Source organism: Fringilla coelebs (genome assembly GCF_963513975.1).
Source record: "Fringilla coelebs genome assembly, chromosome: 19".
Lineage (NCBI taxonomy): Eukaryota > Metazoa > Chordata > Aves > Passeriformes > Fringillidae > Fringilla > Fringilla coelebs.
In genome coordinates, this window is record NC_140045.1 from 300,193 (window position 1) to 319,164 (window position 18,972).

Below are 18,972 nucleotides of genomic sequence, written 5' to 3' on the forward strand. Positions count from 1 at the left end.
GCTCTGGATGGGATTGTGCCCACAGCGCTGGCACACCCACGCTGCACTGACCAGCTGGGACACGAGTGGCCGGTGCCTTGTGTTGCTGGTTGTGCCTTTCCCCAGAAGGGCTTGATGTTGGGAAATTGCTTCCAGGCTCCCCTGAAGGGCTACCCATGCAAGAGTAGATTTGACCCCTTGGATGGGGCACATCAACAGGTGGGTGGTAAGATGAGACACCAACTTCTGCCCAAAAGTGGGAGGCTGCAGGCCCGGGCGGCTCGATTACGAAGCATCATGGCAAATAGCATGAGCTGCATGTCCCCAAAATAGCCCAGGGCAGTCTTTATAACGTGGTGCGCCCAGAGAACCATCAGTCCTGGGCCAAGGGCTGTAGGTGAGCTGCGAGGGCCGGTGCCACGTCCTGCATGTGACCCAGGAGTGCGGGAGAGCACGGCGGCTGCCGCGGCCCTGTGGCACGGGGACACGGACACGGCGGGACACGGCGGGCCAGCACAGACCGGCAGCCAGGAGGGCCCGTGAGGGCAGGAGAGGAGGCAGCAGGGCAGCGAGGGGCCGGGCTGCGTGCTGAGCAGCGTCCATGCCGCTGTGCCTGAGGGCTGCCGTCAGCATGAGGGACTATTGCCCCGCGGTGCCGCGCTACGGCCGGTACACGCCGCGGCTGAGGGCCTCCCGCACCGTGCGCTTCCCCAACGACGTCGTCTTTCAGGACCACATCAAGCAGGGGGACCTGGAGCAGGTGGGCAGGTTCATCCGAGCCAGGAAGGTGACACTGGACACCATCTACCCTTCTGGTGAGTGCTGCTGGTCGGCAGAGCTGGGCAGAGCAGCGGCACAGCCTGGGGGCTGTGAGGGACAGCGCAGTGGGGCTGTGGGCCACCCTCAGCTGGACTGGAGCAAGCTGGGCCCCTCAGCAAGAAGAAGTGCCCTGCAGGGCCTAAGAGCCCCAGGGTGGCCCCAGCATCTCCCCTCAGCAGCAGAGTCAGCGCACACTATGTTAACGGGAACCTGGTCCCCGGGTCCCTGTAAGGCACCACTGAGCCCCCACAGTGTGGTGGGACCCCAAAGGGCAGCAGCACGCACAGGCTGTGAGCTCTGAGCAGCACCCTGACGCTCCTGCCTTTTCCCCTGACTGGGGGATCTGCATTTCTTCCTGGCTCCGCCTGTTTCTCACAGGCACTGCTTGCTCCCTCTTGTATGTCTGACTCTGGGGACTCGGGGAAAGCTTCGTGTTCTGTGTGCACAGCCTCACCAGAAACTGTTTATGGAATGCCTTGATCTGTACAGGCTGACGCAGAGCCCAGATCTGTCCTTTTCTTGTGCTTGGCTTCAGCTCTCACAAGGCCATGGAGACAGGCTCAAATGACCCCGGGCTTCTTTCTGCCCTTCGTGATTATTTGTTAGTGATGGGCTTCTGAAACTCAGGCAGAGCACGACGCCAGAGACTCTTCTTGTGTCTCCACATGGGTCCTGTCCAGGACTCAGAGCAGCTGCTCTAAGGGGCAGTTCCCCTTCCCTCCCTCTGTCCTGCCTACCTGGGGCAGTGGGTGCTGCACCATCCCAGACAGGGTATTCATGCTGCAGAACGGCAACAGGAACCCACAGCAGCTCCTCTGGCTTTCTCAGTCTGTGTGTCCTTCCCTGAGAAGGAGCGTCCCCGCACCCCTGTCCTGAGCCGTGAATTCAGCATGGAGAGCCCTTCCCGGCCAGGGCTAACACCCCTGTCCCTGCAGGCATGGCAGCGCTGCACGAAGCCGTGCTGACGGGAAACCTGGACTGCGTCAAGCTGCTGGTCAAATACGGCGCTGACATCCACCAGAGGGACGAGAACGGCTGGACGCCCCTGCACATGGCCTGCAGCGACGGCTACGCCGACATCGCCAGGTACGGCCGCGGGGGCACCGTGCGGCTCCTCGGGCTGCCCGGGCCGGGCCGCTCCCGGCCGTGGAGCCGGCGGCACCGGGGCTGCCCGGCCCGGCCCGGCTCAGCTCCGCGCCCTGCAGGTACCTCCTGTCCCTTGGGGCCAGCCTGGAGGCCACCACGGACGACGGGGAGAAACCCTCGGACCTCATCGACCCCGAGTACGAGGACCTGGTGCAGCTGCTGGGAGGCGCCGCGCTGCGCTGAGCCGGGCACGGCCAACACCGAGCGCCTGGGGCCGGCCGGGGGGCTGCGCCTGCCCGGGACCGGGGCTGCGCCCGGGCTGGGCCCGGGTCAACGGGCAGCAGCGCCCGGTACTGCGAATCGCGAACCACTTTGTACTTTTCCAATAAAGCATCTCGGTTACCACCTCCGGTACCATGTCCGGTACCATCTCCGGTGCCGCCTCCGGTACCATTGTCCGGTTCCATGCCCGGTACCGCCTCCGATATCATGTCCGGTGCCGCGTCCGGTACCATCTCCGGTACCATGCCCGGTACCGCCTCCGGTACCGCCTCCGGTACCATCTCCGGTACCGCCGGGGCGGGGCTGTGCCGGGCGGGGGGCGTGGCCAGCGCGGTGCGCAGGGCCGGCGCGGGGGGTGTGACCGTCGCCGCGAGGGGGCGGGGCTGCGCCTGCGCGCTGCGGCGCTTCCGTCTGTGCGGCTGGCGCAGGCGGGAGGGCCCAGGTGAGGGGCGCGCGTTGCCCGGCGACGGGCGGGGGGCGCCGCGCGGCCTAGCCCGGCCTCGCCCTCGCCTTCCTCCCGCAGCCCCGCCGAGCCCCTTCCGGCCCCGCCGAGCGCCGCTGCCGACATGGCCAGGTGAGCCCCGCCCGGCCCCGGGCCCAGCGCGGCCCCGGGCCCGGCTCAGTTCCCCCGCGCTCCGCTTGCAGCTCCCCCGTCTCCCGGGTGGTGTACAACGGAAAGCGGAGCGGCGGCCCGCGCTCCCCCGGCGCCGGCAGCGAGATCTTCACGCCGGCCCACGAGGAGAACGTGCGCTTCATCTACGAGGGTGAGCGGGGCGGCGACGCGGGGTGGGGGCGCGGGCGGCTCGGGGCGGCCGAGGCGAGCGGCCCCTGGCCCTGGCCCTGGCCCTGTCCCTGCAGCCTGGCAGTGCGTGGAGCGCGACCTGCGCAGCCAGATGGGCTCCGAGCGCGGCCTGGTCGAGGAATACGTGGAGAAGATGCCGAACCCCAGCCTGAAAGGTGCGGGGGACGGGGGCACCGCGCCGGCCGGGCCGGCCCGGGCGTTGCGCGCGCCGGGCAGGGGCTGTGCTGCCTCTGCCCCCAGAATCTCTCCTGTCTCCCTTGCAGCGTTTAAACCCGTCGACCTGGGTGATCTGAAGAGGAGGAACACACAGGATGCAAAGAAGTCCTAAAGCGGGTCTTCCCTGCGGGTCGGCTGCTTTCCTGAGGTCCTCAAGCAGATTTAATTTCAGATTTTGTGTTGATTTCCTCCTCTGGTCTGTCCTTCTAAAAGCCCGCGGGAGAGCCAGTCAGCTCTGGGGTTGGCTCTGAAGCTGCCTGAGGTTGAGGATGCTCAGGGCCTCACTGAGACTGCCCAGAGCCTGTTGCAAAGGATTCCAGCCCCCCGCTCATAGCTTTCTCTGGCCTCAAACTGCCCTTCCCCACTTCATGCTGAGCAACCCGGTCCCCTGTTCCCCTCCTGTCGCTGCCCTCTGTGCCAGGCTGGGCAGGGCCGAGGCAGATGCGCTGTTGGATCGGGCAGCATGGGGTCTTGCTATCCCCTGTGCACCTCAGCTCCACTGCTGCTGGGGCTGGCCGAGGGCAGGTGGCTGTTCCTGTGCCTCCCGACACAGGGGCAAGCCCTGTCCAGCCCCGCTGTGCAGCTGAGGGCTGGGAGGCCATAGCCAGGCTCCTCCCAGTTCCACTGTGGCAGCAGGTTGCTGCCTGGGCTGCTTGCTGCCAGAGCACGTGGGCCACATCTGAGGCCGTATTTTCTACCTGCTTAGATCAGGCCTGGTCCCTGTGGTGCTGGAGGGGAAGGTGTTCCTCTCCCTACAGATGGAGAGGTGGAGTGTCAGCACCAGCCCCAGGCTTCTGAGAGGTGCTCAGAGGGACCTGGGCCACCTGCAGCCCCACAGGAGACAGTGGTGGTGGGGGCAGCCGTGGGGTTGCACGGAGCAAGGCTCAGGAGCTCCTTGCCCTGGCAACGCTGCAGTTTTGTACTAACACCATTTTCCAGATACGCAACCCTTGGAAGAGACCTGGCCCCTCAGCTCGCCCTGGGTGGCCACAGTGGTGGAACCACGCCAGGGCACTTCCTTAAGCCACTTGCTCCTGGCACTGCGTGGATGGTTCCTGTGTCCTTGCCTGAGCCAGAGAGAGTGACTGTGTCAGCTTTGCCCACCCGAGCTGCTGGGCTGCTCCGTGGGGAGGGCTGGCAGCCCCCTGCCCGCCTGAGCTCCAGACTGGCGGGGATGGGGCTGCCAGGCCCGTGCAGCACCAGTGGCTGTGGGGAGGGCTGCAGGGACTTGGGGCTGCCAATACCTTTCCTTTGTTGAGTCCTTGAGTTGTACTGTACCCTTTCCTTTCTGTGGTATGTCACTTGAGGAGTGTTGTAAATAAACGCTGGTGTCCTTTTGGGGCTGCCTCGGTGTGGTGCTGCAGCCTGGTGCAGCTCTGGGGCGTGGACGAGGGGCAGAGAGCAGGAGCTGTATTTGTTTTTTGCACTTGCTGGCCTGTTGGTTTCCCTGCGGGCAGGTGCAGCGTGTCGGTGGCACAGTGCCCTTGGGCTCGGGCAGCCAGCATCCCGGGAGCTGTCGCTGCACCCAGGATTTAAATGTTGAGACTATTAATACCCTCATATCCTCTTCCCTCTCCTGCTTTAATGGCATTTAGGCTATACTTAGCATTGCTAGAATTTCTGCTTGAGTGCATCTTGACACTTGCCACGACCCTGTTTACCTCCCATCACCAAAACATTCCTCCTGCTTGGTTCTGGCACAGCAAGATGGGAACTCAGCCCCTATTGCCTCCCGAGCCACCCCAGGCCCTGCGTCGCTGCAGCTGCAGGCAGTGGGGGACAGGGAGTGATGGTGTCGCTGTCACAGACCCTCTCCTTTCACTCTTCAGGCGGGATGGGCCCTATGGTGTGTTCAGGGAGCCTGACAGGCCAGTGCGGTGCCCTGGCTCGAAGCCCTTAGCATGTCCAGGGCTGTGGCCGGTGTCCGGGCAGGCTGCTTGCTGTTCAGCTGCCAGGGAGCCCAGCACTGCCCCCCTGTCTGAGCACCCGTCTGGGGCCATCCCAGGTCTGCCGGACCCCCGCATGCCCCTGGGCACGAGGGCCCCGCTGCAGCCCCACCAGCCTCTGCCTTGTTTTCCTCTCTGCTCGGGCACAGTAAAGCCAGAGGCAAAGAGCTGCTCAAGCTCTAATGAAATGTACAAAAAACATTCTATAAGCAGGTGATTTTTATAAAGACTGATGCCAAATTGCAGGGCAGGGATGGTGAGGCAGTAGGGGGAAGTGGTGGGTGTTAGGGGTGTGAGGAGTGAGGCCACAGGCCAGAGAAATCAGGCTGTTTACCTATAAAAATCGACCTCATCAGGGTTTATTTCCCTGTGCCTTGGACACAGTGCTCTTCATTAGATTAAAGGGTGGGAGGAGGAGAGGAACGTGTTTGTCATCAAATTAGGTGGTGGGGAAGAGGCCTGGCAGCAGGCAGAATCGACTTAGGAGACCAATTTGTGGTGCTCAATTCCCTTGATAAAGTGGGAATTTTCCTGCGAGGCGCCGTGCCTAGGGGTGCTTGGCTGTGCTGGGGTGGGGGGCACTGCCCGCCGTGCCTGGCTGTGTCAGGAGGGCACTGCCCGCCGTGCCTGGCTGTGCTGGGGTGGGGGGCACTGCCCACCGTGCCTGGCTGTGCTGGGGTGGGGGGCACTGCCTGCCGTGCCTGGCTGTGCTGGGGTGGGGGGCACTGGCTGGGGGACACAGCTCTGGCCACCAGTCTGGGCGTAAGGAACTGCCTCAGCCCCATTCCATGCCTTAGGACCAACTCCACAGCCAGGGGCTGGCTCCATGGCTGCGCTGTGCGTCTGCAGAGTCTCTGCTTAGGGCAGAGAGGTTCCAGCACGGGCTGCCTGGAAAGGCAGGGGGTGCCTGCGTGCTCCACCCCTGGAAACACTCAGTGCCAGCCTGGTCTGCTGCAGGTGTCCCTGCTCGCTGCGGGGGCTGGGCCAGGAGACATTTAAAGGTCCCTTCCCACCCAAAGCATCCTGCAAGTCTGGCCAGGCTGCTGTCAGCACCTTCATCCCTCTGGATACCAGGAGCGAGCAGCTCCCGTCGGGCCGGGTGCCTGTGTGCGTACACGTGTGTGCGTGTGCACGTGTGTCTGTGTGTGTGGTATACATGTGTGGTGTTCGTGTGTGTGTCTGTATGTCTGTGTGGGTGTCTGTGTGTGTGGTATACATGTGTGGTGTACGTGTGTGTGTCTGTATGTCTGTGTGGGTGTCTGTGTGTGTGGTATACATGTGTGGTGTTCGTGTCTGTGTCTCTGTGTGTGGTGTACATGTGTGTGTGTGCACACACGCTCTCAGGCTGTGCTGCCTGAGCTGTTCCTCGGGGTGGGGGTGCCCGTGCCGCTGGCAGGATGGACACGGGTGACAGCACTGCTGGCAGTGCCAGGCCAAGGCAGGCAGGGGTGCTGTTCCAGCAGCTCTGCACTGATGGGGAAGGATTGTGCTGCAGTCCCACAAGGGCTGTGTCCTTGGGCCAGGGCCAGCCCCACTTCCAGAGAGGTGCCAGGAGCGGTGTTGCCTCCCGACCCAGCCGTCCTGGGGGCTGGCTGTAGTTACTGTGATTATTGGGAGCTGCTGGCCAGAGCACGTGGGAGTTGGAGGGGACCAGGGCCCAGGACTGCTGATTCAGCTCTGCAGCACAGGCAGTGCCCAGCCCTGGGACACACCTGGCTGGCACGGGTGCTGTGGGACATGGCCTGGTGCAGGCAGACATGGTGTGCTTGCACGGGGCTCCTGGACACCAGCAGACACCATCCCTCCTTGGGACTCTTAGGGGTTTGTGGGACATGGGGCAGTGCTGGGGGCTGCCCCTCAGCGCCAGGGGACACAGAACATTTCCACAGCACACCCACGGGCTGGGGCTGGCTTGAGGTCCCTGAAGGGTCCCCATCATTGTGCGGGCCACATAGGGCCGCCCTTGCTGGGCAAGGTCTGGGGACCAGCCTGGCCCCCGCGGGGTTAGGGGTCCACAGTGGGGTTTTGCCACAGCAACACTGCAGCAACAGGCACAGGGCACAGCTCCGTGCCATGACCATATTTACCTTCCCAGAAACTGCTTGGTGCTCCAGCAATTTGCCTCAATTAGGCTCGTTACCACGTCAGGAAGGCCGCAGTGACGGCAGCGGCTGTAGGGCCGCTGGCTCCGCGGGGGCTGCCGGGGCCGCTCTGGCACCATGGCTGTGAGCGGGGCAATCCCTGTGCCCCCCTCTATTCCTGTTCCCATCCCTGCACGTGGGGGTCTGCCCAACACTGTGCTCCCCTCCCCTCGCGCGTTCTGCCGGAGCCCCCCGGTGCTGCTGCCCCCGCCCCACAGCCCCGAGCCCCGCAGCCCAGCCCCTCTGTGCCCGTCTCTGCTGCTCCCATCCCCGCTGCCAGCGCCGCTCTGCCTCTCGGGCGCCGGGGCCCGCTCGGCCAGGGCAGACAGCAAGTTGTCGAGTAAACAGAGGAAAATTACTGTGGGCTGGGCTCTGCTGCCAGAGCCAAGCTCTGCGTGGCCCGGGCCATCGCTTCTTTGGCCGTGCCACGCCAGCCCCGCCGGTGCCTCGCTGTGGCTGGGGACCCCGAGGGTGCCACGGGAGCCGTGGGTGTCAGGAGAGCCGTGGGTGTCAGGGGAGCCGTGGGTGCCAGGGGAGCCGTGGGTGCCGGGGGAGGTGGGGTGCCAGGGGAGGTGTGGGTGTAAGGGGAGCCGTGGGTGCCGTGGGTGTCGGGGCCGCGGCCGTGCGGGCGGCAGTGCTGCGGCTGGGTGCGATTTACCGAGGGCGCGGCCGCCTGCCCCGTATTCACTGGACTCCCAGCTCTCAGCCGCTGCTCAGCGCGTCCCCTGTGCCGGGCCGTGTACGGGACTTGGGCAGGCGGGGACCGTCACCCGCTCGGGGCCAGCTGGGGCGGCGGAGTGATGGGTGACGGGCAGTGCCCATGGCCAGGTCCGGGGGCGCTGGGGGTCACGGCAGGGCGGCTGTCCGTCCCGCCGCCACCCCTCGGGCAGGGTGAACCCAGCCGGGGAGCAGCACCGGCCTAATCCCCACACACCAGGCGATTGTGGTGCCCAAAGCTGCGGCATCCGGGCTTAGCGCTCATGTGCGCAGCACAAGCCTCTTAGGCCACGGCCGTGAGCCCGCCCCAGGCAGCCCGGCCGGTCGGCACAGGGGTCTCGCAGCCCCACACCCCACTGCGCTCACCGAGTCAGCGCTGCCGCCGGCTGATGCCCGGCCACGGCCTGGGCCAGCCACCGGGAGAGCGGGGGTGCCGCGGGCAGAGCCAAATGATTTAATTAAGGGCTCCTGGCAGCGAGAGGACAGAGCCGATTAGCGGCCAAAGGAAAGCGCGTGCTGGGGGAGCTGGAGCCCCGGCCGGCAGCGCTGTAGCGGCTGCCGCTGCACGTCTGCCCCCCTCACTTGTGCTGGGCTGGGGGCAGGCAGTGGGGCAGGCAGCGGGGCTGTCTTCTGGAGCAGCCCTCCCTGCCGGGTGACTCAGCTCCCCATCCGTGGCTGTGGCTTGGGAGCATCCACGGGGTGCTTGGGAGCATGGTCCACACATGTCCAGTGTCCCCGGTGTCCCCAGTCCCCACAGCCCGCAGCAAGGCACACACAGAGCTGGCCCTGCAGCCCGGCACGGGCCCACACCTATTTACAGATATGACAGATAAATTACAGCACTGTGCACAGGGACTCGAAGGTGCACGAGGAAGCACCGCAGGACAAACTCCCACCCCTACAGATCCCCCTGGCCCACAGTTCTCCCTTCCAGAGGTCCAGGTCCCACTTGCCTGCCTCACTGTGTCCATTGTCCATGTGCCCAGGCACCAGGGGAGGATGGGGCAGGGCTCGGCGGCATCCCAGCGGCTCAGCACAGCCCTCCCAGCCGGCGGCGGGCTCAGAAGTGGCTCTCGGCCGTGGTCTCAGGAAACTCATAGCAGTGGTGATGGCCGCCCAGGGCGAGGTGCTCGGCAGGGCTGCGCCCGCTCCTCTCCAGGCGCTGGGAGCCGGGCGGGGGGGCCAGGCTGCGCCCCAGCCCGTTGGTGCAGCCACTCACCAGCTGGTGCTTCTCGCAGGTGCTGCCGGCGCCGTTGCGGGCACTGGGTGCGTGGCTGTAGGTGTGCTTGTACTCCTCAGCCAGGTCCTTCCCCAGCTTCCAGCGCTGCCACCGCTTCAGCAGCTCTGCCTGCACCTGCGGGCAGCAGCTGTCAGTGTGAGCCCGTGCCCCTGCTGCCCGTGTCCCCGCTGTCCTGCTCACCTCCTTGTTGACGAAGCAGTAGAGAATGGCCACCAGCAAACCCTGGGAAGGGGGAGGAGAGGCGTGAAGAGCGCAACCAGACCTCAGTCTAGCCCCTCCTGAGACTGAGTGTCCCCATGGAGGGCTGGTCCTGTGAGGGCTGGGCTCACCTGGAAGGAGCTCAGGAAGAGGTCAAAGAAGAGCTTGACGTAGCGCAGGGTGCCCTGGGCGTGCTCGTCCGTGATGAAGGCAAAGACCACCTCGTGGATGCCCAGCAGCGGGATGAGCGTCAGCGTGGACCTGGCCAGCCTGTGGGACGGGGTCACGGGTGGGCACACAGCCGTGTGAGCACAGGGTCCACACCACAGTGTACCCCCACAGTGCGCAGCCACGTCCAGCACCCACCTGAACTTGTAGTCAGTGTAGCGCATCTGGTGTGCACGGAGCTTGGAAACAAGGATCTGAATGATGCGGATGAAGATGAAGAAGTTGATCTGCAATGGAATGGAGTGAGCCCTCAGGGGCACAGGCAGAGCCAGAGGAGGGGCAGACAGGACACCTCTGTTCCCCTGCCCTGAGCAGCCCCTCCCACAGCCATCCTGGGGCTGTGGCACAGACGTGGAGCAGGGGGCTGCAGTGGGCTCACCAGGATGGCCAGGAACACAGGGAAGCGAAGGATCCACCAGAAGCCCATGTTGTTGTTCGTGGACCAGCACCTGCAGAATGGAGGGATGGAGACTGCCAGGAAGCCCCTTGACCAGGCAGCTGCTGGAGACTGGCATGGCATTGGCAGCCTGAATCAAGCAAGCACTAAGGCCCAGAACCTTGCTCCTTGCCGTGGACAATGGTGTGGAGTGACTCCAGGATCAGCACAATGTCCCTAGAATCCCACATGCACCTACCTGTGCCCTGTGCCCCCCTCCAGCCAGAAGCTAGAGCCGGTACTCACTGTATGTTTTCGTAGAGGAACTTCACAATGACCCAGGGAATGAGGAACAGCATGGGTGCCCCTGAGGGGAGGAGAGCAGAGTACAGGTGAGGCACAGCGGGGCACAGGGTCAGGGGGCCTAGCACACCCACACTCACCCCAGCCGATGCACAGGTAGAGGGTGAAGTAGCTCCTCTCGGAGAAGACGGCCACCACCAGCAGGTTGTGCAGGTAGATGCCTTCCACCAGCAGCCAGCAGTAGTTGGCCACGATGCCATACTGCATGAAGACCGTGGCTGCCCGGCAGCCTGCAGCTGCCTGTGGGCAGGGGTCAGGGCTGCAGCACTGCCTGTGTGTGTGCCCGTGCCCCCAGCCCCACAGCACTGCCTGTCCCTGTCCCTGTCCCTGTCCCTGTCCCTGTCCCTGTCCCTGTCCCCTGCCAGCACTCACCTCGTCGCTCAGCCACACTTGCACGTTGTAGCCGTCGATCTTGTCGCTGTAGTGGGTTTTGAGCAGGGCGTCAATGACCAGCACGGAGACGCCCTTCAGGATGAAGGAGGCGAAGAGGTTCATGTGGATGTAGTTCCTCATGCAGTGCAACTTGCTGTGGATTTGGGGTTCATTGTCAATGCCCGTGTGTGGTCCCCTGGCCTCCACCTGCCCAGCCTGTGGACAGCCATGCCCAAACTCCCACCTGAAGCCCAGCAGCAGGGCCAGGGCAAGCAGCAGCGCACACAGGGACACGGAGTAGCCCACAGTGTACATCACCTTGAAGCTGCCATAGGTCTTGGCAAATTTTTCCTGGAAGAGGAGGGAGCAAGTGAGGGCAGGGGCAGACAGAGGGCAGGCAGGGGGGCAGGCAGGGACCCCCACACCCCTGCTGCCCAGGTCTGCCCACCTGCGCCTTTAGGTCCTCGTCATCCTGCTCACACTGTGTGGCATCGCGCAGGGACTGTCCCCGCGGGCCTGTCACCCACTGTCCGTCTGGCCCACAGGTCTTGAAGACGTGTCTGTGCTTCACTGTGAGGGGAGGGGATGGTGAGGAATGCCAGCCCCAGCGCCCCCGTGGGCAGCGTGCACTGGCCCAGGTGTGACCGCCTGCAGCAGCACATGCACACAGCACACAGGTGTCCCTGCACAGCTGCACACACGTGTGAACACACTGCACAGCTGCACATGCTGCACAGGTGCACATGCACACGTGCCTCCCTGTGTTACCTTTCTGGTACCAGGGCAGGAACCAGGGGCAGGGCACACTGGCTGTGCTGTTGGGCATCGTGTCGGGCCAGCAGGAGAACTTGTCGAAGGTGCGGTTACAGACCAGCTCTGCAGGAGGACAGGAGCTGGTGGCGCTTTGGCCTCACCCTCCACTGCCCCCTCTGCTCTGTCCCCATCCTGCTGGGGCCCTGTGCTGGCTCCTGTGCCCCATCCCCATCCCAGCAGGACCCTCGGGACCCCAGGGGCACTGACCTGTGGGTGCGGGCAGGCGGCTCATGTTGCGCTGGCACTCCTCGCTGTACTCCTTCCATCTCTCCACCACGTTGTCCGTGATCTGGGCAGAGGGACCCTGCGGGCACCAGGGACCACCACCCATCACTCGTGTCCTGCTGGCAGGGGCACCGTGCTGTGCCAGGCAGTGACCCCAGCTGGGGACAGCCACAGGCGAGTGCAGGCAAACGTGCCGTGCCATGCCGTGCCGTGCCATGCCATGAGGAGGCACAAAGGGGCATCAGATGCTGTACCACGGTGAGGGGATGCAGTGGGAGGGGTGGCTCAGTGGCAGTCCAGCGTGGGTACTGGGCTGAGCGTGGGGCAGAGCACCCTCATGTGTGAGAGCTCATCCTTACCTGGCAGCAGAGCAGCAGCACCAGGAGGGTGAGGAGACGTGGCTGGGACATCCCTCCTCTGGACCACATGCATGGGACACAGCGCAGGGCACACGGCTTCCTACTGGCCCTCAGCAGCTTCTCCACCCTGGTGGTGACGGCCCTGGCATGTGGGCAGCCCTGCGCAAGACTCCTGGTCACGGGGACTCCTGGGACACAGCTGGGGGACATGGGGCTAGGGCAGGTGGGGTTGGAGTCGCTCTGGCACAGAGCCAGGCACAGTCTTGGTGCCTCACTCCTGTCCCCCTCCCCACCCGACCCTGCTTGGTGCTCACATTCAGATATTTGTTCGCTCATCTTTGCACCAAGTGCCTGTATTATCCTCCCCAGGAAGGCACCGGGGCAGTGACCATGCGGGTTCTCTGCCTGCCAAGCCGGTTTCAGCCCCCGTGTGGCTGGAGTGCAGTGGCAGTGCTGCCTCCAGACCCTCACAGAAAACCTGGGCTGGTGCCACCGCACAGTGCTGCTGGGACCCAGCTGTGCATCACTGCTAAGTCCTGAGAATGCAGACCCCCATGGTAGAAGGGACCCCTCCTCAGACCTGGGCATCCTCGCAGGCAGAGAGGCTGGCACCTGGGCTCTGCCTGCCTCCTTGGACTCTCATGCCTGGGCCACTAACCCAGCCATGGTCTGGCAGCAGCACCCACCGGGGATAGCGGAGGCCAGGGAGCCACGGAGAGCACGGGGCCAGCAGGGATGGGACACTGGCCATCAACCCACGAGAATCCTGGCTCGTGGGGCTGCCGTGGCCCCAGGACAAGCTCAGCTGAGCTGTGCCCCTGTGAGTCCATCTGCCCCAGCTCCAGGCAGTGACGTGGGGCCGACATGGGGTCCGGGTGCTCCACAGGCCGTGGCTCACGAGGTGCCATAATTCCCTCCATCCCTAAGCCGGTTATGGGGCTCCTGAGCAGGATTTTGGCTCTTCCCACAAGGGCCCATTTTGGCAGCAGCCCCACGGCACAGCCCGGCTGTGTGGGGTGAGGGCAGCTGAGCCGGGGGATGGGAGGGACAGCACAGGCACTGCAGCCTCACCCCCAGCCCCTGGGCTCCCCCTGGGCACCAGCCAGAGCGTCGTGCTCCCCATCAGTCTGCTCCCAGGCCTTGCTGCTCTGCCTGTGCCTATTTTTATCCCTGGGAAAGTCGTGTTTCCTCCATCCGTGCAGACCCACTTGCCGTGTCCAAGTGGCTGCTGGAGCAGCTCATTAATCAGCACATGGGGCTCCAGATGCAGCTCGGGGAGCAGGACCTGCGATGGCCTTATTTAGCCAGTCCCAGGACAGAGGGAGCTGTCTCCTGGGACAGTTCTCACTGGGTGGGCTCTGTGAATAGGGACCTTTCTTGGGTGCCCACTGCCACCTCACCATTCCAGAATTCCTGTTTTTGTCATCACCCCAGCCCCACCCCAGCAACACTGTTGCCCAACCAGTATCCCTGTCCTAGTGCCTCTCCCATCCCACCTCGGGATCCCTGTCTCTTTCCCCCCACACCCCCATGCCAGCATCCCTGTCCCTGTTCCCCTGCTGGCCCCATCCCACCATCCCTGTGCCCCCGTCCAGCACACCATCCCTACCTGTCCCATACCACTGCCACCTATGTCCCAGCCCCACGGGAAGGTGCCAGTGCCAGTCCCTGGCCAAGCATCAGTCCCTGCCCTGGTTGGGAATGCTCCTCCAGGTCCACGGGTCACAGTGACTTGCTGTCAACCCCTCTGCGCAGCCGGGGAGCAACTTTGGGGCAGAGGTGTCGCTATTTTTAGTTGCTGCAGTGGGATTTAGCAGCAGGGAGGCCTCTGCCCTGGACTCCCCCCATCTGGCAGCCACTCCCCAGCCCTGGCCCCACTGTGGCCAAGCCGGGCAGACTGCACTGGGTGAGGGGTCCTGGCACGGGGGCCAGTCATGCTCCCAGCCCCGCCGTGGGGCTTCCCCTCTCCCTGCCCAGGCCCTTTGCCCCAGCTGCCTGTGGCGCTGCACAGCCGTGGCACCACGCCAGATCCCCACCACCCACAGGACGAGGGGTCCCTGCAGACAGGGGCTGTTTCCAGCAGAGACCTGGGAGTGCAGAAGTAGCTGTGGACCAGCTCTCCCTGGTCTGGTGCCAGTGGGCAATGGCAGAGAGGGAGCAGTGGCTCTGTGTGGCGGAACAGCAAGGTCTGGGGTGGCCGGGACCACTGGCAGCACGGGCACCTCCCCGGAGCTGGCACTGCCCAGCAGCAGCGCCTGCGGTGCCCCGGGAGTGGCTCTGCCAGCTGGACGTGCTGCAGCCCCTCTCAGCTGTGCCTGGGTGCCACAGGCAGCACTGCACAAGGGACCTGGCCCCACATCCTTACTGCCTGCTCTCACTCTGCTGTGCCCAGCCGGCTCCCAGAGCCACATTCCCTGCCCTGGCACCTCATCCCCGGCTGGGACCAGGCTTTGGGGGATCCCCCACCACACCAAGTCACAAGCAGTGGGTGGAAGTGCCTGGCCTGTGAATCGGTGCCTCTGAGGGGCTGCAGTGCATGACAGCAGGTGTCCAGGGGACTTTTGCCCCACGCTGGTGTTGGACAGCGGGGTATGTTCCTGTGTCACGGTCCTGTGGCTGCTGACCTTCGTGGAGCCAGGCTACAAACACCCAGTACGACTCCATTTGGAGCCGTAGCTGTGAAGAGACCTTGTGCCAGGAGAGCAGGAACAAGGAGACAACACTGGGTTGGCTACATGCAACACCACTGCTGGTAGCCCCAGTGCTGGGTGCCAGAGGGGTCACACACAGGCACCACCATCGGCCCTCAGAGGCGGCTGCAGCTGCATTTGCCTTTCCCGAGCCAGCAGTGCCAACCCCTGCAGCCACAGGGGCAAAGCAAGGACCCCCACTCCCCGTGGCTGGTGCCCCTGTGGCTCCCAGCTGATCTGCAGCTCATGGCAGCTGCCACTGGCCCAGGGGCCAGCCCGGACAGGGTGCAGGGCAAATCGAGGACCTGGGTGCACTGCTGCCACGGCATTGCACCGAGACACAGGGCATGGATGGGAAAGGGCTTGTGTTGGGATTTTGCTCCCCACTGATGGGTGTGCAGCCTCCATGCTACCCTGCAGCAGCTCTGTACCAGCATGGGCCCCCACTGGTGGCTGAGTGCCCAGCCCTGCCTAAGAAGGGACTCTCTCCTCATCCCATCATGGCCAGTTTCCCCTGAGGATTTTGCCACCCCAGCCCCTCTGGCATTGCTGCCATTGCACGTGTGAGAGAAGGAGCTCCACATCTGGGATCTCTGCGGCCGAGAGTCATGTGGATCAGGGGCTTGGTAAAGTCCCCACAGGACACTCATGGGCATCTGCAACGTGACCTGGGAGCACCTTGGCACAGCCACAGCCCTGCACAAGTGCAGAGAGGCTGGCGCAGCCCCCAGAGCCTGGTCCCACAGGACTCTTGCCTCCGGTGGGGTGGGGACGTGGCCTCGTGTGAGCACAGCCCTGCACCCAGCACAGCCCCGCTGCCTTGGAGGCAGCTGTGGGTCTGTGGGGCTGTGCAGCCTCTGGACACAGGGATTAGCCCCCCGTGCACTAATGCGGTGCTTTCCACGGCTGGCTTGGCTTGGAGCTTGGAGCTACATGCCAGCACGGCAGGGGCTTTGGCACTTGGCAGGGGAGGGGACGGTGCTGGGCCAGAGCTGATGCAATGCCAGTGCCAGCCTGGCCCTGCAGATGCTGCTCCACTTTCCACCCGGGCCCACGGCAAGCAGGGCAGGGCTAGGGGACATGGCCCTGGCAGGGAGGCCCAGGAGGTCTGTCCTGCACTGTTCCTGCCCTGTGTCCCTGCTGGAAACTTGGGGATGTTTCCTACTCCCCTTCTCCATTCTTTCCTTGAGAATGAAGTACGAGGAACTTCGGCAGCAAAGGAGCAGCTGAGCAGCCCAGAACAGTCCTTGTGCTGCAAGGCTGTGACTTGTTTGCACAGAGCTACATGATTGTGGAAGCCCTGAGCAGTGGCACATGGAGAGTCAACGTCACCGGGCACTGGTGATGTCGGATTCTGTCTCACCTTGGACCAAGGAAACCCAAACCAGCCCTGACAGTGTTTTTGTCAGCAGGAGCATAGGATGCAAAGAGGACAAATGCTCTTTGCATCACCTCCAGTCTGCCTGGTCACCACAAGGCCTGGTCATGGGGCATCTGCACAGCTGCCCTGTACCAAAGGGGGACCATGATACAGCCTGGCAGCAGCCAAATTATCTTGCTGCCCAGCTGGCTCTGGCATGGGGATGCTGAGCCACACAGCACCTCATCCCTGGCTCAAGGAAACGGGTGTTTTTGTTGATCACGTTGCATGAAAACCTGTGAAACATAGACGGAAGGTACAAGAGGCACGGTGTGACACGTGTGGTTAGCATGTCACAGGGGAGGCACGGGGCTGGGAAAAGCCTAGGAAAAGGTCAGTGCAGACAGGCTGGTGCGCACTCCCCTGCACTGGGAGCTCCCCACCCGAGCAGCAGATCTGCAGCCCTGGGTGCAGCCAGGCAGCAGCCCCAGCAAGGCGGGAGTGCTGTGGGGGCCACACGTGCCCAGCCATCCACTGGCACCACAGGCATGTGCACTCAACCCCAGTGCTGGGGTAGATAAACAAGGACGTGGGGATGCAGGACAAAGCAGGATTCAGTGGTGGAGCACAGGGGGATGGAGCTGAGCAGCCATCCCATCTCCCCCATGTCCAGCTTCTCCTGCCCCTGTCCCTGCCTGGCAGAGCAAGGTGCATGGAGATGCTGTGCTCAGTGGCTGGTTTTAGCCCTGTGCTGCTGATCAGGGTTTGTGGTCACATTTTTTCATTAACTATTTTTAATCCACATTTTGCCTATTCTCTGTTCAGCCTTTTCTCTTTTCCCCTCTCTAGGCAACAGAACATTAAAAAAAAAAAAAGAAATGCACCGCAGCGTGCGGAAAGGAGCAGGATTGGTGGGAAGCCACAGGAGCTGGCAGCTGGGGCAGCACTAACACGCTGACGAGGGGTCCTGCAGGCCCTAAATTTTCCTGTTGATGCACAGACAAAATCACAGGGGCAATCACTGAATTTGGTGTGGGTCAGGACACCCGCGGCAGGCGCTGCATGGCCAGGGTGCTGTGCCGTGGGGTGCACGGCAAGGGCTCAGCAGAGCTGATGCTCCGTCCTCAGGCCATTCTGTGCCAAGGGAGCAGGCTGACCCGCGGTCCCTGCTTCCCTCACCACCCCGAGGGAAGTGCAGTGCCAGGCAGAGGGGACCCGCAGCAGTTTTGGAGATGCACTTGCACCCAGGAGGACGGCAAGGTCACATACCCGACATGTCCTGGTTAAACAAAGCCATTTACCAACACCGTGTTGACACAGCAGAGCTCGGGACAGAGTCACAAAGGGCACTCGCACCAGGCCCCCGTAATACCCAGAGAGCTTGGGGAGGGCTGGGACCTGGCAAAGTGTCCCCTGTTTCGGCCCCTCGGCAGGAGACCCATGGGCACTGCCGTGCCCACAGCAGGGAGACCACGCGCAGCCCACCCCGACCGAGGGCTGCTCCGGGAATTGCTCCCAAAGCGGCGGAGTTCAGCTGGAATGGCTGGCCGGGGTTCGCCGCAGCCGGGGCAGAGCCAGGGGTGCTGTGAGTCTGACGGCAGCGCCCCTGCCCAGGGATGCCAGCGGCAGCGGGACGGGACGGGAAGCGGGCACAGCCTTGCGGGAACCCCAGGCCCAGAACACCCAGGGGCTCATTTTCCCCGGGGCCGGCGCCCGGCATCGGGGCAGCTCTGGGAGCTGCTGCTCTGGGGTCCCGGGGCTCAATTCGTGAGCCCGGGGTTGCGCAGTCGTCACTCGAATCCACATCCCCGCGACGGGACATGCGACATCCCGAGCTCCGAGACCGCGGCTGTGGGCGCTCCCTGCCCTCCTCCCTCCTTCCCTCCCTTCCCCGTACCTGTCGGGGCTGGGCTCGCGGCGGCTCCCGAACGCATCTCGGGACCGGCGGGGACCGGGTCCGGCGCGCTCGGCGAAAACTTCAGCGGAGCCGCGACGGCAGCGGCTGTGGCGACTCAGGGGGAGGGACCGGCTCGGGGGGAGGGACCGCGGGCACGGAGCCGCGTCCCGCCGCCCCGCTCCTCCCGCCGGCACGAGGGGGGCACAGCCCGGTGCCCCAGCCCCGCCCGAGTGCTTGGCGCTGCCCCCCGCATCACCGGCAGTCGCTCCCAGGAGCTGCGGGAGCGCCGCCGCTTGTCCCTGCCCCGCCTCACTCCCGGGCACCGGCTCGGCTCGGCGGCAGGGACGGGCGGAGCGGCGGGGGCAGCTAGACCGCGCCAGCCCCGGGGGAGCGGGCCGGGGACCCGTTCCCCGGGCGGTTTCCCCGGTCCCAGCGCGCCGCCGCGGGAGCGGGGGCTGCTCGGACCCTCAGGGACCCGGGTGGGTCTCGGCCGCGCCGCCGCCGGCCGCCTCAACACCCGCGCTCCGGCCGCTGCCGGCGGGGACGGGTCAGTGTCTGCCGCCGCTGTCCCGATGCAGGTAAACACAGCCCAGGAACACCGACGCACCGGGATCGGCTGGCTGGGACGGCAGAGGGACCCGGAGGAGCCCCGGCCTGGGGGTGTCCTGTGCCGGCTCCCGGCGCGAACACAATCACCCTGGGCCGTGCCGGCCGTGGCAGCAGCGGTACAGCCTGCACGTTCCCCGGTGGGCGCTCAGAGCAGCCCCGGACCCCCCGGCGCTGCCTCCGCGGGCTCCCGCTCCGCGCGGCCGCCGCTGGCTGCCAGTCCCCTGGCTGCGGGCAGAGGAGCGCAGGCACACGCT

At 64.6% G+C, this 18,972-nt stretch overlaps 3 protein-coding genes across 4 annotated transcripts; 2 read left to right on the top strand and 1 right to left on the bottom strand.

The window, feature by feature from the left end:
• Nucleotides 1-580: 580 nt before the first annotated feature.
• PPP1R27 (protein phosphatase 1 regulatory subunit 27) lies at nucleotides 581-2,127 on the top strand (the record flags this gene model as incomplete). Its single annotated transcript, XM_084218495.1, has 3 exons — nucleotides 581-794; nucleotides 1,734-1,884; nucleotides 2,004-2,127. 3 exons carry the CDS (start codon nucleotides 581-583, stop codon nucleotides 2,125-2,127), a joined length of 489 nt encoding a protein of 162 aa, XP_084074621.1.
• A 435-nt stretch (nucleotides 2,128-2,562) lies between these two features.
• On the top strand, nucleotides 2,563-4,521 carry MCRIP1 (MAPK regulated corepressor interacting protein 1). Of its 2 annotated transcripts, XM_084218332.1 has the most exons (5): nucleotides 2,563-2,740; nucleotides 2,812-2,930; nucleotides 3,025-3,123; nucleotides 3,232-3,332; nucleotides 4,124-4,521. In XM_084218332.1, the coding sequence occupies exons 1-4, from the start codon at nucleotides 2,733-2,735 to the stop codon at nucleotides 3,294-3,296; spliced, it is 291 nt and encodes a 96-aa protein (XP_084074458.1). In that variant the 5' UTR covers nucleotides 2,563-2,732; the 3' UTR covers nucleotides 3,297-3,332; nucleotides 4,124-4,521. The 2 variants fall into 2 exon arrangements, with proteins under 2 accessions (XP_084074458.1, XP_084074457.1); XM_084218331.1 differs by having other exon boundaries at nucleotides 3,232-4,521.
• A 4,436-nt stretch (nucleotides 4,522-8,957) lies between these two features.
• GCGR (glucagon receptor) lies at nucleotides 8,958-18,173 on the bottom strand. The gene is made up of 14 exons (XM_084218236.1): nucleotides 18,110-18,173; nucleotides 12,163-12,321; nucleotides 11,786-11,882; nucleotides 11,534-11,641; nucleotides 11,214-11,335; nucleotides 11,010-11,116; nucleotides 10,766-10,919; nucleotides 10,474-10,633; nucleotides 10,337-10,397; nucleotides 10,034-10,103; nucleotides 9,793-9,881; nucleotides 9,558-9,696; nucleotides 9,409-9,450; nucleotides 8,958-9,342 (listed from the first exon to the last, which is right to left on the bottom strand). The coding sequence occupies exons 2-14, from the start codon at nucleotides 12,229-12,231 to the stop codon at nucleotides 9,049-9,051; spliced, it is 1,512 nt and encodes a 503-aa protein (XP_084074362.1). The 5' UTR covers nucleotides 12,232-12,321; nucleotides 18,110-18,173; the 3' UTR covers nucleotides 8,958-9,048.
• Nucleotides 18,174-18,972: the final 799 nt, after the last annotated feature.